This window comes from Diabrotica virgifera, chromosome 2 (genome assembly GCF_917563875.1).
Source record: "Diabrotica virgifera virgifera chromosome 2, PGI_DIABVI_V3a".
NCBI lineage: Eukaryota > Metazoa > Arthropoda > Insecta > Coleoptera > Chrysomelidae > Diabrotica > Diabrotica virgifera.
Window position 1 is genome coordinate 41,449,574 of NC_065444.1, and position 14,939 is coordinate 41,464,512.

The following is a 14,939-nucleotide window of genomic DNA, read 5'->3' on the forward strand; positions in this document are numbered from 1 at the left end:
GAGCACTGAATGCTAGAATGCAGGGAAAGAGACCGGTTTAAAAGCCAAGAAAGCGCTGAGAAGACACAGTAAACAGCGACGCACAAGCCCTTTTAGGAGTCCGTATATGGAGAAGAGCAGCCACAGACAAGCAAGGGTGGAGGCAAAAAATAAAGGAGGCCAAGGCTCAATTTGGGCTGTAGTGCCGTAGAAGAAGAAGAAGATAAGACGTGGGTCTATCACCATGATCCTGAATAGAAAAAGAGACTGAGGAGTGGTGTGAACCTGGTTCTTCGGCTCCGAGTCGAGTTCGTGTCAATAAATCGACCAAGAAATTGTTTAGCCAAGTTTTTTTGAAATTTTGTTTGTGAATTGCTTGCAAACTTGTAAAACAATAAATTTTGAATATTTTTGTAACCTTCTAGATCAGCTCAAGGAAAAAAATTCGTGAAAAAAGACCCAGTTTGCAGAAGAAAAAAATCAGTTTTCATCAGGATATATGAGCATTTTGACAATGACTAAAATTCATGAATTAAAGTTATAATAATGAAGCACCCACCGTTTTTACCAGATCTGACCCCTAGCGACTTCCGTTTGTTTCAAAAATTCATGCGTGGAAAATTTTTTTCATAAACTTATGATATAACATCTGTGGCAGCGTATTTTGTAGCCCCTTAAGATTCTCACTTCAGGGATGCTATTCATAAATTGGAATCTCATTGGAATAAATTATTGTATTGTGTACTGGAGTAGTGCAAGAAACAAACAATGTGAAAAGTATTGAAGTATTATTTTAATTGACCTTCATACCGTACATACCCTCAAATGTTTAGTTTACCCAAATAAGGTAAATTAACATAAAATGTAAATAACTAAAACCAAGTCTGTTACCAGTAGGTGACTTCATGAGAGTGTCTACACCAACGGCGACAGAGATGATGCTCCCTTGGAAACGGGAAGAGGAAGGATGCGTCCCTATCCTGCAAAGCGAGTTCCCGGGATGGGCGTCCAATAAAGAATACCTAGCATATAATTCACCCTCGGCCACCTTCTTAGGTATGTTGAAAGCGTTTAGGTTGTTTCAGTAAACATATTATGCAACCATGAAAGTAGTCAAAGTAGTTATTATGTGTTTATGTTTTTTTTTCATTCTAGGTTTGTTTTTAAGTTATTAGTTATTTATTTATAGGCTATTGATTATGTCAAAAAAAAAAAAGACTAAAAGAAACTACAACGTTACAACTCTGCAACCGATTTTATTGTTTCATTTTTTCTCTCGATTCGTATTTATCTTCAGATGTGTGTAGTTCTACTTGTGGCAATGCTATTTATGTACGCTTGCAAATTAATGAAACTCTGAATAATACTCTTCAAATTATACATTGGTCCTTCGAATTTTTTTAATCATAGACGAGAACAACGAACAAAGGAACTGAAATTATGCATACACTCTGCACAGTTTTTGTTTTAAACTTAGCAGTCACATACAGAAACGAAATATACTCTTCCTCTGTTCAGGAACTTGAATTCCAGCTCCTACTCTACCAACGTGAGGTCTGTGCTAGGTAGATTTGTTGTGATATGTACTCAAATATTTGATTTATTAGCTGCCAACTGCGTCCAGCCGACAATGTTATTTGCTTCTATTGCAACTTGCAGAGCCTTTTAGCAAGTATATATTAATCTGTTTTATAACAGCTTGGTGAACAATTTCTTTTCACAGCTTTCTGCTTTTTACTTTTGCATCTAGCTGCTAATGTTTAACTTCTTTACATATACTTCCATTTCATCTCCCTTCATCTATCCTTTGGCCTTCTTCTTCCATAATATTTCCTCAAATTTGGCTGATTAGAATTTATTTTATCGCAATTAGATGATATTGTGAATTGAGATCGACAAAACGATGACTAATAGACGGAGAGGCAGCGCTGAAAAATCTCTTTCAATTTACTAAAGCTATATTTTTCACAGTTGATTACTGTGAGTGTGTAGAGAAATATACTGCGGTCGGTCAAGCGAAACGTAGAACAGGGGTTACTGAGAGGGTATCAAAGTTGCTTTCCTACGAAGGTAATTAAATCCATTCACTAAGGCTGAAAATCAGTACACACATTCTAAATTAAATACAAATAAAAATTATTATAGTCGGTCAGCTGTATGACGGGACAAAGCCGGTCGGTCGGCCCCAATAGTCGATTGAGGAAATAAAGCATTTTGGCTCGCAATTTTTTCGTCCAGAATGGCTTTACTAGAAATTTTCACAGAAGGTAGGGAATAGTCCAAGGATCATTTTCTATATCATACCGCTATCATACGCTAAAACCTTGGGGGTGGTTGCCACCCCATCTCGGGGGTGGGAATTTTTTATTACATTTTAACCATGTAATTCTATGGAAAAAGTGATTCTAAGAAAAAAATGTTTTTTGCATTTTCTTCGTAAAACTAATATTTTTCGAGTTATTCGCGCTTGAAAATAACAGTTTTTCGACGAAAAAATCGACTTTTTTAGAGGGTTTTTTGAGAATACCTCGAAAAATATGCATTTAATCAAAAAAACTGTAGATATCAAAATTGTATCTTTTAGTACACAAACCAAATTATTTTCCAATAATATCTTTAAGACCAATACAAACCGAGATACGGCATGTTAAAGGTTAGCTTTTTTCGTCCAATGCATAATTTGAAATATTCAAAGCCAAATAATGGGAAAAATTTGCATTTTTCGAGTAAAACTTAAATTATCTTTTTTCAACTATGCAATTAGACCTTTCAAAAAAAAATTATAAAAAGTTTCTTGCATGAAAATTAAGTGACTTATAATCAAAAAAATGTCGGTACCTGCTTTTCTCTACGAAAAAATCAGTGAAAACAACCCCCTACCTACCTTCCTAATTCAAAATTGGTCTTCACCTTTCTGTAGTTTCTTTTATACTTATATTATCAATACACTCAAGGAGTTTGACCTATTTAAAAAGTCTAATTTTGGAAAAATTGGAGTTTAAAGAAAAATTTATTTTTTGCAATTTGGTATTTTTCACCTTTTGCTTCAAAATATCTCCGAAAATACTGAAGATACGAAAAAAAATATAAACTACTAAATTGTAGCCCTTATAATGACTAAAATTACCCTGTGCATAGATTTTCATTACAGTGAATAGTTAGCCAGATATAGCTGTTTAAAACCTCTATTTACCAGCAAACACCCCCTTATTCGAGCCTTTCAAACCCGCCCCAATTAAAAACTAAGGGATCTTACGGAATTTAATTTACAGTCTTATAGCTCTTTAAAAATCCTATAAAATCATTTTTGAAGAAACTTTTTATCGCCAAAAATATGTAGAATATTTTTCGAGGTATTCTCAAAAAACTCTCTAAAAAAGTCGATTTTTTCGTCGAAAAACTGTTATTTTCAAGCGCGAATAACTCGAAAAATATTAGTTTTACGAAGAAAATAATATAAAAAATATTTTTTCTTAGAATCACTTTTTCCATCGCATTACATGGTTAAAATGTAATTAAAAATTCCCACCCCGAGATGGGGTGGCAACCACCCCCAAGGTTTTAGCGTATGATAGCGGCATGATATAGAAAATAATCCTTGGACTATTCCCTACCTTCTGTGAAAATTTCTAGTAAAGCCATTCTGGACGAAAAAATTGCGAGCCAAAATGCTTTATTTCCTCAATCGACTATTGGGGCCGACCGACCGGCTTTGTCCCGTCATACAGCTGACCGACTATAATAATTTTTATTTGTATTTAATTTAGAATGTGTGTACTGATTTTCAGCCTTAGTGAATGGATTTAATTACCTTCGTAGGAAAGCAACTTTGATACCCTCTCAGTAACCCCTGTTCTACGTGTCGCTTGACCGACCGCAGTATGTTTCTCTACAAAATCACAGTAATGAACTGTGAAAAATCTAGCTTTAGTAAATTCAAAGATATTTTTCAGCGCTGCCTCTTGGTCCATAATGTGCCTGGGCAAGATTTTAGCTGCTGGTTTACAGCGCGAATCAGTGGGGTAGTACAGCTGGTTCCTAAAAAAGCTGATACGACTCTTAGTAAGATTTTATCATTTTGAGCAGTGTATGATAGGTCTGACATTATATTATAACGAGCGATCCACAATTATTGGGATCAAAGCAATCCGTGCAAAAAACTACGTATGTCTTGTTTTAATCTGAAAGACAGCCGAAGTGTGACGTCACAACCAACTGCGACTATATTCAGTGTTGTTATGATCAGTTTCACTTTCCAAATAAAGAATAAAGATTGAAAACACATTGAAAAAATACCCATCTCAAGACTTTTTAATTCGTATAAAGTTAAAATTTTGCTTCCTCTGCTACTTTTTATGTTCAGTTATAGTGTTTGTAAGTTGAAGTACGTACACTGACAAGTATCTGTCAAAGTTGACGTAAGCTGGAAAGTATATCTGAATTAATAATAGACATGCACTGTATAGCTATCTCTGTCGTTTAGAGCCACCTATAGTAACAATAATTTTGGATCATACGTTATTTATTATGGCAGACAAATAATAAATTAAATAAACAAACACCCATTTTTTGAGGTTGAACACGATAAGTTATTGTTCTTCCGCTATAACTTTTCTCAGGCGTCACAATTCATTTTTAAACAAATTAAGTCAAAACATAAAGTGAAACGAACGTTGATGTGTATATACATTTTGTATACTGTATACTATACTACATACATCGGCGTACGTTTCACTTTATGTTTTGACTTAATTTGTTTGAAAATGAATCGTGACGCATGGGAAAAGTTATAGCGGACGAACAATATCTGGCAAATTTTAAGATTTGGCGGTGACAGTGACAGCATGTAAATAATAAGTGTTTATTCTTCAAAATACACTGCTCAATTTTCTACAAAATACGCTTTAAGAGTCGTATCAGATTTTTTTGGAACCAGCTGTACAACAGTTGAATTTTTACTCAGGTTGATATTCAGACAAGTCCTCGCGTGCCACACGGTAGTATGCGTGCCGTTGGCAGTGACGGATCCAAAGGGTTGTCACAGGGGGTCGTGACCCTCCCCCGGATAAAAATAAATTTCAATCCAATAATCCAAAAAAAAATCGAGAGCTCTCAAACAAAAAAGAAAATAAATTTTAGGCCCATCCAAAAAATAATTGTAAACCCACTTATCCTAGGAGTGGTAAGGCTAAGTGACCTTGCATCAGAGAAAAGTAATTAAATCACCTGCAAAACCCATGACCTTCCCTCGTCCCGAAAAAAATTTCCTGGTCGTTTGATGACCACGTGTGCTCTACACTAATGTGTAAATCATCATCATTCAACCCGGATCTATCCACTGCTGGATATAGGTCTCCCTCAGTCTTTTCCATGCATTTCTGTTTTATGCTGTTTGCATCCAGTTTTTGTCGATCCGTTTTACGTCATCAGACCATCTGGTTGGCGGACGACCTCTACTTCGATATGCTTTTTGTCTTGGTCTCCAGTGTATTATTCGCTGTGTCCATCTGTTATCCGACGATTTAGCTATGTGTCCAGCCCAGTTCCACTTTAGGATGATAATTCTTTCTACGGCATCCGTCACTCCTGTTCTCCGTCTTATCTCCCTGTTCGTAATTCGATCCCGACGAGAAATGCCTAGCATTAAGCGTTCCATGGCTCTTTGGGTAACACAAAATTTATTTCTTACTTTCTTGGTTATTGTTAAAGTTTCTGCGCCATAGGTAAGTAGGTACTGGCAACACACACTGATCAAAGACTTTTCTTGTGAGACACATAGGCAGTTCTGACTTGGACATAGCTCAGCTTGCCGAATGCCACCCAAGTGAATCCTATGCGGCGGCTTAGTTCGCACGTTTGATTATCTCTTCCTATGCGTATCTCACGCCCTAAGTACTTATAAGAGGTGGTTTCTTCAATAGGCATGCCATTTACTGAAATCTTTTCGCTTAACACAAGATTTGTCATGATTTGCGTTTTTGTATGGTTGATTTTTAATCCAACTTGTAAGGAGGCTAATAGGTATAGTTTCTCCAGTTGCGATACTGCATCATCGATGCTGTCAGCAAAAAGAACAATATCGCCAGCGAATCTCAAATGACTAAGTATTTCTCCGTTGATATTAATTCCTTTTTCACTCAGATTTGCGTTCTTAAACATATGCTCTAATAATGTTGTAAATAATTTTGGCGAAATTGTGTCTCCCTGTCGGACTCCCTGTTTTAATTTAAATGCGTTGGTCTTTTTATCTGCCAGTTCACGCTTGCTGTCGCATTTTGATAGATGTATACATATAGATGTGGAAATAAATACAGATATAGATAGATGTGATAGATGTGGAAATACATATATTTTATTACTTTCATAGGTGGTCTAGAAAATCCACGCTCATCAGTCATAGGCCTCTTTCGACGTGAGAGCATCGGCTCTGAGCAATCGTGCAGCGCCGAATCTACTCCACAAAAGGAAAGAAGGAATTCGTCAGGACGAAGTACTTCTCTTCTCGTAGATGACAGCGAAAAAGAGTCGGATCCGTTAGGTGTGTTACAGAAACCGCTGATGCCGATATCTCCTCTTCCTCAACCACCCGGACAGAGACGACAGGCTAGAAGAGGATCGATGATGGAGTTGAATAGTGGGTAAGGAATAGTTTTTTCCACAGTTTAATTTGTATGTTTATCTATTTTATTAATTTTTTTACAGTTAAAGTTCCTTATACAGGGTGATCCATTAGTACAAGGAAGTCCAATTGCTCATTTGTTATAAGACATACGAAGAAAATTGTTGAGGTAAAAAAAAGTTGGGGTATACATAGATATGGTCGTACTTTAAATTTTTAAAACTTTTACTTTTAAAAGTTTTTTTTAACTATCGGATAATACAGACTAAATTTTTTTCATGGTTTTTAAAAGGATTCGACCAATCCGAGCGGTAAGTGATTCCTGCGCATAAGAGACTTTTCAAAAAATGAATGATCCGAGCCATTCATCTGACTGTTCGGCTAGCCGACCCCAACACATCCGTAGCTTGACAATTTACACGTAAAACTCAACGAAAAATACAGGTCGATGAGCAACCAAACATACATTTCTCCGTAGGCATTAAGCGGCAGGTACGGCACATTTAAATCTGCCGGTTTCATTTGGAAGCATCGGCAGAAATTGTAAAAAATAATCACGCCGTTTTACGTCGTTTAATTGATATTGTAATTTTTTTAAGTTGTCAGGGATTATCATTTATTTATAGATATATAATATCGTATAATCGTTATATCATATAATTATAGATAACTAATAAAATTGTTTAAGAAATACGATTTGGATTTTCTAATTTACTTTCTGATTCTAAGATATTTAGCGGCATGTCTAAAACAGTGCAGAATGAACTAATACAAGGTGAGTCATGAGGAACTGTACATACTCCTACCTCGTATAGAGGCTCCTATGGGGAATAACAAATGACCATTAAAAAGTGTCTGCTCCCCTTGTTTAGTAATATACAAGGCGAGTTTCGCATTTTGACAGAAATTTATATTCGTCATAATTTTTAAACGGTCAGGTCGATGTGTCTCTTATTTTGGTCAATAGTTACATTATTACCACCTAATCAACTGATTTATTCAAACTAGAAAAAAATCAGGTCCGGCTTTAAAAAATTAGTTCGTTTGGGTCTTAGAAAAAATTTCACCCTGTATATGCTTTTTGAAAACTCTAATATGAATTTTATAAATTAGACAAATAGGCAATTAAAATGGCATATTTATTTTTTTCCCCACACGATTACTTAATTTTTTATAAAAAAATCAAATTTGACTATGAATTAAAACTTTGCTAAAGTAAACCATAGATTTAAAAAAATTAATTTTTATTGCAAAAATTATTTTTTTTAACAAATATTTGATTTATGTTACCACCCAATCAACTGATTTATTCAAACTAGAAAAAAATCAGGTCCAGATTTAAAAAATTATTTCGTTTTGGTCTTAGAAAAAATTTCACCCTGTATACGCTTTTTGAAGACTCTAATATGAATTTTACAAATTAGACAAATAGGCAATTAAAATGGCATATTTATTTTTTCCCCACACGATTACTTAATTTTTTATTAAAAAATCAAATTTGTCAAAATCGGAATTTTAACCGAAAAATGAAAAAAAAAAAAAGATGAAATCATGGTTTAAGTCGCTACAACATTCCATTTAAAAAAATTTTTTCTGAAATTTTTACAGCACATATCTCTTACCATTGTGAATGCTATGACAATTATTGTAGACTTTCAGTCTTCTTCTCGTAAAAGTTATGAATTTTTAAAAATAAAAGGTGCAGCTTCGTGAATTGCGAAGTTAAATCGCAAAAATTAAGTGAAAAAATTTAAAATTTATCTATTTGATCACGTCTATGTTAAACTATAGAGTCCAAAGAAAAGTGTTATGGGGAGTTTTAGACCTAGACGTGTTATAGAAAAAAAAATGGTAAAACTTAATTTTAAGAAAAGCGTTTTTTTTTTATTTTTATGGTAAAATTGCGATTCTGACAAATTTGATTTTTTAATAAAAAATTAAGTAATCGTGTGGGGAAAAAATAAATATGCCATTTTAATTGCCTATTTGTTTAATTTGTAAAATTCATATTAGAGTTTTCAAAAAGCGTATACAGGGTGAAATTTTTTCTAAGACCCAAACGAACTAATTTTTTAAAGCCGGACCTGATTTTTTTCTAGTTTGAATAAATCAGTTGATTGGGTGGTAATATAAATCAAATATTTGTTTAAAAAAATTAATTTTTGTAATAAAAGTTAATTTTTTTTAAATCTATGGTTCACTTTACCAAATTTTTAATTCATAGTCAAATTTGATTTTTTTATAAAAAATTAAGTAATCGTGTGGGAAAAAAATAAATATGTAATTTGAATTGCCTAATTTGTCTAATTTGTAAAATTAATATTAGAGTTTTCAAAAAGCGTATACAGGGTGAAATATTTTCTAAGACCCAAACGAACTAATTTTTTAAAGCCGGACCTGATTTTTTTCTAGTTTGAATAAATCAGTTGATTAGGTGGTAATAGTGTAACGATTGACCAAAATAAGAGACACATCGATCTGACCGTTCAAAAATTATGACGAATATAAATTTCTGTCAAAATGCGAAACTCGCCCTGTATATTATTAAACAATGGGAGCAGACACTTTTTAATGGTCATATGTTATTCCCCATAGGGGCCTCTATACGAGGTAGGAGTATGTACAGTTCCTCATGACTCACCCTGTATAATCAATTAGTTACATTTTGAATAACGTTATTGGATCTGAGATTGAGAAAACCATTTGCTTTTCGCTAGAAGTAGATGAGACTTCTGAGTATCATGTCATTTACAATAATTATCAACTGTTGTCCGATAGGCGTTACGTGGTAATATTTATGAGAAGTTTTTAGGTTTTAGAGACGTGAGTAAAAGCAATAAGGCAGAATATGTTTTTGGTGTTTTAAAGAACAGATTAAAATTTTTTTGATATCAAAAATAAATTGGTAGGGCAAACTGGGGCAAACTTATGACGGCGCTGCCGTGATGTCTGGTGAATTGAACGGTCTCCAGGCAAATGTTAAAACTATTGCACCACAAGCTTTATTTACTCACTGTCATGGGACTAGAATGAATTTAGTTTTACAGCATAGATACGTGTAAAAAAAATTAAAGAATATCGTCTTTTCTTGCCAGTTTAGCTCGCCCAAACGGACTACTGTTTTAGAACAATTTGTTTCGAAAAAAATGCAAACAGTTTATCAGGCGCGATGAAATTTTAAACCTCGGTTAGTTTCCACTGTAGCAGATTTTCGTGAACAGCTTTTGGAAGTTTTTTTAATTTATTATCGAAGGCGACGATTTTGAAAGTTGTGATATGATATCTTGATCCGTGAAGCAATCGGTTTGAGAACTTTATTAAATGATTACTCTTTTAATATTCTTTTAAATATTTTTAACAAAGTGTTTTGCCCAAACCGATTTATTTATTTATTTATTTATTTATTATACGGGATAACCCCATTAACAGAAAAATTACAGTTAAATATTAATACATTTCCAAAAGGTAATAATAAATTCAATGTGTTAAATATGACTTAATTAATCTAAAAAATAGAGAATTAGAAAAGTATAAAAACACTGAAAAATTTCATATGTCACAAAAATTAATATATAACATAAATATTGAGTACAAAAAAATATACAACATACAAACATAACACTTAAGAGTATAAAAATAACATCACAGAGCAAGAGATCTTTTTAATTGATTTAGAGTTATATTAAATAAATCAAGTTCGTAATTATTTAACAATCCCATATACCTATCAAATGGATTGTGAACGCCATACAATGTTCTATGGAAAGGTATTTTAAACATATTATGGTAACGGAGAGCTTGATAAGGAACATTAAAATTAATCTGACTTAAAAGATTGGGAGAATCTATAAGTCCATTTATGATCCTAAAAATGAAAACAGCACCTGCTATGTCACGGCGTACCTTAAGTGGAGGTAGGGACAACTGTTGTTCAAGAAAAGAATAATCGTGATTGACAATGATAGTTTGTGTATAGTAAGCACATGATCTCAAGAATCTATGTTGTATTCTCTCGATAGTATCAATATGAGTCTGGAAATAGGGTGACCAAACCACAGAACTGTACTCCAAGAGGGACCTTACTAAGCTACAGTAAACAAGCCTAGTAGATTCAATAGAGAAGAATTTGCAATTTCTTGTAACAAATCCCAAAAGTTTAGCTGCCTTCACAGATACAGCATTTATATGCTCCACAAAAGAAAGCTTCTCATCCAAAACAACACCCAAATCCCTAACGGAAGATACATATTCAAGTGGCTGATTATTAATGATGTAATCTGTTTCAATTCTACTGACTTTCCGAAAGAAGCTTATAAAACAGCATTTCCTGGCATTCAAGAAAAGTTTGTTTCGAACACACCACTCCTGCAGTCTATCAAGATCCTCCTGCAACAACGCCTGGTCCAACAAACCATCCACTGGTCTCCAGAATTTCAGATCATCAGCTAGCATTAAGCATTTACTATTCAAAAAGCAATTATTTATATCATTAACAAAGATGATAAATAGAAGCGGAGAAGTATGGCCACCCTGAGCAACTCCGGAGCTTACTGTAATAATGTCAGATAAATAGCTACCAATCTTCACTCGTTGAGTACGCCCCGATGAGGAGTTCTTAATCCACTCGACAAAGTTAACATCAAAACCCACAGATACCAGCTTTTCCAAGAGTATTTGGTGATCAACACGATCAAACGCTTTCGAAAAATCCGTGTATATGGCATCTATCTGTTTACGATCCTCCATTTGACACAATAAGTCAGACTGATACTCGACCAAGTTCGTCGCAGCAGACCTTTTTATGCGAAAGCCATGCTGCGAATCGGAAATTAATCCGTTACACAACCAAGAAAGCTGCTTGGCCACCAGGCTGTCAAAAAGCTTGGGTATTGCAGACTGAATGCATATGCTGCGATAATTTTCAATGTTATCCTTTTGCCCATTTTTATATACAGGTATAACGTAGCTCTCCTTCCAAGCAGCCGGAAACATAGATGTCGCTAAAGACCTGTTAAACAGTAAATGCAAAGGTATGACTAGAGTACAGACACACTTTTTCAAAAGATAATTAGGCACACCATCAGGACCAGCTGACAGCTTATTGGGAAGATCACTTATACTGTCAAAAATTTCAATTATGGATATCGCAGCAGGTCTAATACATGTACTTACATTGCTACCCTCAGGGTAGCAGGGCACCCGGAGCTGACCATTATTAGGCAAGTAAACAGTTTGAAAGAACTTCTTAAATAAATTTGCTATATCTTGACCGTTAGATGCTGATTGGTCTAAATAAAATAAAGAGCTCGGTAAGCTATGAGTAGATCGCTTGTCATTAATGAACTTCCAAAATGATTTAGGGTTATTTTTTAAGCTAATGTCTACTCCACCCATATAGCCACTAAAGCATGTATCAGACAAACGCTTACACTCAGCCCTAAGGCGAGAAAACCTAACATATTCAGCATCAGACTGACTTCTCATGTACATAGAGTGGGCACGTTTTTTCTCCTGCGTTAAATTCCTGAGTTCGTGGGAAAACCATTTAGGGAAGGTAGATGTTCTGAATCTTTTTAATGGTACAAACAATGCTATCCCCGTCAACAGAACATCATAGAACAAACCCACAGAATTATCAACACCCTCAACCAGACAGTTCTGCCAATCTATGGATGCAAGGAAGTTATTGAGTTCAGCGTAGTTTCCATTTACAAAATCATAAAAAAATTCATCATATTTTAAATTTTTTGAATCAGTTAAATCTAAGTTTAAAAAACACTCATAACCCACATGGTGTTGGCTAGGGTCTACCAAAGGATCTTTTGCTTTCAAGACATTTAATTCCCTAACATTTGAAAAAACCAAATCTAAAAATACATTACGATTATTAGGAACATTAATGTGTTGAAAGAATTTTAAAAACCCTAACTCTTGAGCAACATCTATTGCAGGATCCCCTCCAGGACACTGAACCATTAATCCATACTCGTCATTCAGCCAAGTTGCATTGGGTAGGTTGTAATCACCAAATATGTATATGTTAAGTGAAGTGTAACGTATGGTAATATCTTCTATAGATTGACAATGCAAACTGTAAGTATCTCGTGAAGATTGTGGAGGAATGTATACTCCACCCACCACAAACCTTGTTGTTTTATATTGGCATAGGATATAGATTTGCTCAACTCTGTCTTCATTAATAGAGATACGTTGAGATTGTATCTTCTTGCTCACAAAAACCAGAACACCACCACCGCTTTGTTTGGGACTCGTCCTTAAAGATCTGTCAAATCTGTAGATATTAAAGCCAACACATGTAATCTCACAATCGGTTATATTATCATTAAGGTTACTTTCAGCAAATATTATAATGTCATACGAACAACATGAAATACTCTTTATCACATCAAATAATTTGGTTCGCAGGCCACCAACATTTTGATAAAATACTGCTAATGGGGATGAAACTAGTTTTTTTGCTTGATATTCATTATTGTTCAAAATCAGTCAACTGGCATTATTTATTCCAAAGATAGAATAAGGAAACTGGTGCAAAATCTCAAAGATTTTCGTAATGATAGTAGTTTCCAATATATTCGCAGTGACGTTTTGGGTTCGCTTGATATTTCCGAACCACCCTAAAAAAGACACAGGCATGATACATATGTCGAAAAACGAGTATATTTTGAAATTTTGGATACCTACTATACAGGGTGTAACAAAAATACAGGTCATAAATTAAACCACATATTCTGGGACCAAAAATAGTTCGAATGAACCTAACTTACCTTAGTACAAATATGCACATAAAAAAAGTTACAGCGCTTTGAAGTTACAAAATGAAAATCGGGTTTTTCGAATATATCGAAAACTATTAGATACTTTTTATTGAAAATGGACATGTGGTATTCTTATGGCAGGAACCTCTTAAAGCAAAATTATAGTTAAGTTTGTGCACCCCATAAAAATTTAATGGGGGTTTGTTCTCTTAAACCCCCCCCCCAAACTTTTTTGAACGTCTCAATTAAATTATTATTGTGGTACCATTAGTTAAATTTAATATTCTTAAAACTTTTTTGCCTCTTAGTATTTTTTGGATAAGGCAGTTTTTATCGAGTTGAGGCTTATTTTTTAATATTTTTTCATAAAAATTTTATGGGGGGTTTGTTCTTTTAAACCCCCCAAATGTTTGTGTACGTTCCAATTAAAATATTACTGCGGTGCCATTAGTTAAACAAAGTATTTTTAAAACTTTTTTGCCTCTTTGTATTTTTTCGAGAAGGCGCCTTTTATCGAGATGTGGCTTATTTTTTAATATGGTTCAAAATATACCTAACAATATATAAATTTTCATATTATTACCCAGTCTCCATAATCCTACTTAACCATATACAAATTCGACTTTTCGAAAAAGTACTAAGAGCCAAAAAAGTTTTAAAAACATTGTGTTTAACTAATGGTACCACAATAATAATTTAATTGGAACGTACACAAAAATTTGGGGGGTTTAAAGGAACAAATCCCCCATAAAATTTTTATGGGGTGTCAAAATTTCACTATAATTTTTTCTTAAGATGCTACTGCTTCTTAAGAATACCACATTTCCATTTTCAATAAAAAATATCTAATAGTTTTCGATATATTGGAAAAAATCAATTTTCATTTTGTAACTTTAAAGGGTTGTAACTTTTTTTAATATGCACATTTGTACTAAGGTAAGTTAGGTTCAATCAAACTATTTTTGGTCCCAGAATATGTGATTAAATTTATGACCTGTATTTTATGCATATAGATACTCGTTTTTCGAATTTTGAAGATTTCCAAATTTTTGACCTCTTTGACGATTCAAAATTTAAAAGTTACCTTCGCCAAAGAATTTTCAAGATACATATTTATTATTACAAATTACTTAAAAATTACGCTGATCCAAATATTTTCAGTTACAAAATATGTGTAATTTTATATTATAGTAAGTACCTACTGCAATTCATTACAACAAACCGATCATCAATTCTCTTATATCCACCAACTTCTGCTTTAAATGAACGGGATTTCTCTTGTCTCAAAAGAATCAAAACATATTGTCGAAACACCATGAAACAAGAGAGAATGTCAAGTAAACCAAACAAAAAAATCTCCTATGATGATTTAAGGCTTTTAATTAGATGGTATATATGAGGAGGCAAAAAGACCTTGCCGACCCTGTCTCTAAGGCCACGAGCCGCCACTGGAAATTCCAACCTTCAAGAAAACGGAAACAGGGGAGGCCGATAAATACATGGAAGAAAACAATTATTAACACGTTGACGGACAGTGCGTCAAATGTATAAGCAAGTGTGGT

The 14,939-nt window shown here is 33.9% G+C and overlaps 2 protein-coding genes across 12 annotated transcripts in view; one reads left to right on the top strand and one right to left on the bottom strand.

Moving 5' to 3' along the window:
- The window catches only part of LOC114327965 (histone acetyltransferase KAT8), a 345,297-nt gene that overhangs the window by 329,660 nt on the left and 698 nt on the right, over nucleotides 1-14,939 (bottom strand). The gene's annotated exons all lie outside the window — the stretch shown is intronic.
- LOC114327962 (probable Na(+)/H(+) antiporter nhx-9) overlaps nucleotides 1-14,939 on the top strand; it is a 238,461-nt gene that overhangs the window by 199,520 nt on the left and 24,002 nt on the right. For 7 of the 11 annotated variants that reach the window (XM_050643634.1, XM_050643636.1, XM_050643643.1 and 4 more), the window contains 2 exons: nucleotides 874-1,035; nucleotides 6,347-6,617. In XM_050643634.1, the coding sequence (XP_050499591.1) occupies nucleotides 874-1,035; nucleotides 6,347-6,617 (433 nt within the window). Of the gene's footprint in view, nucleotides 1-873; nucleotides 1,036-6,346; nucleotides 6,618-6,681; nucleotides 7,294-14,939 lie in introns of those variants that run through there. The other 4 variants (XM_050643635.1, XM_050643637.1, XM_050643644.1 and 1 more) reach the window with 2 other exon arrangements.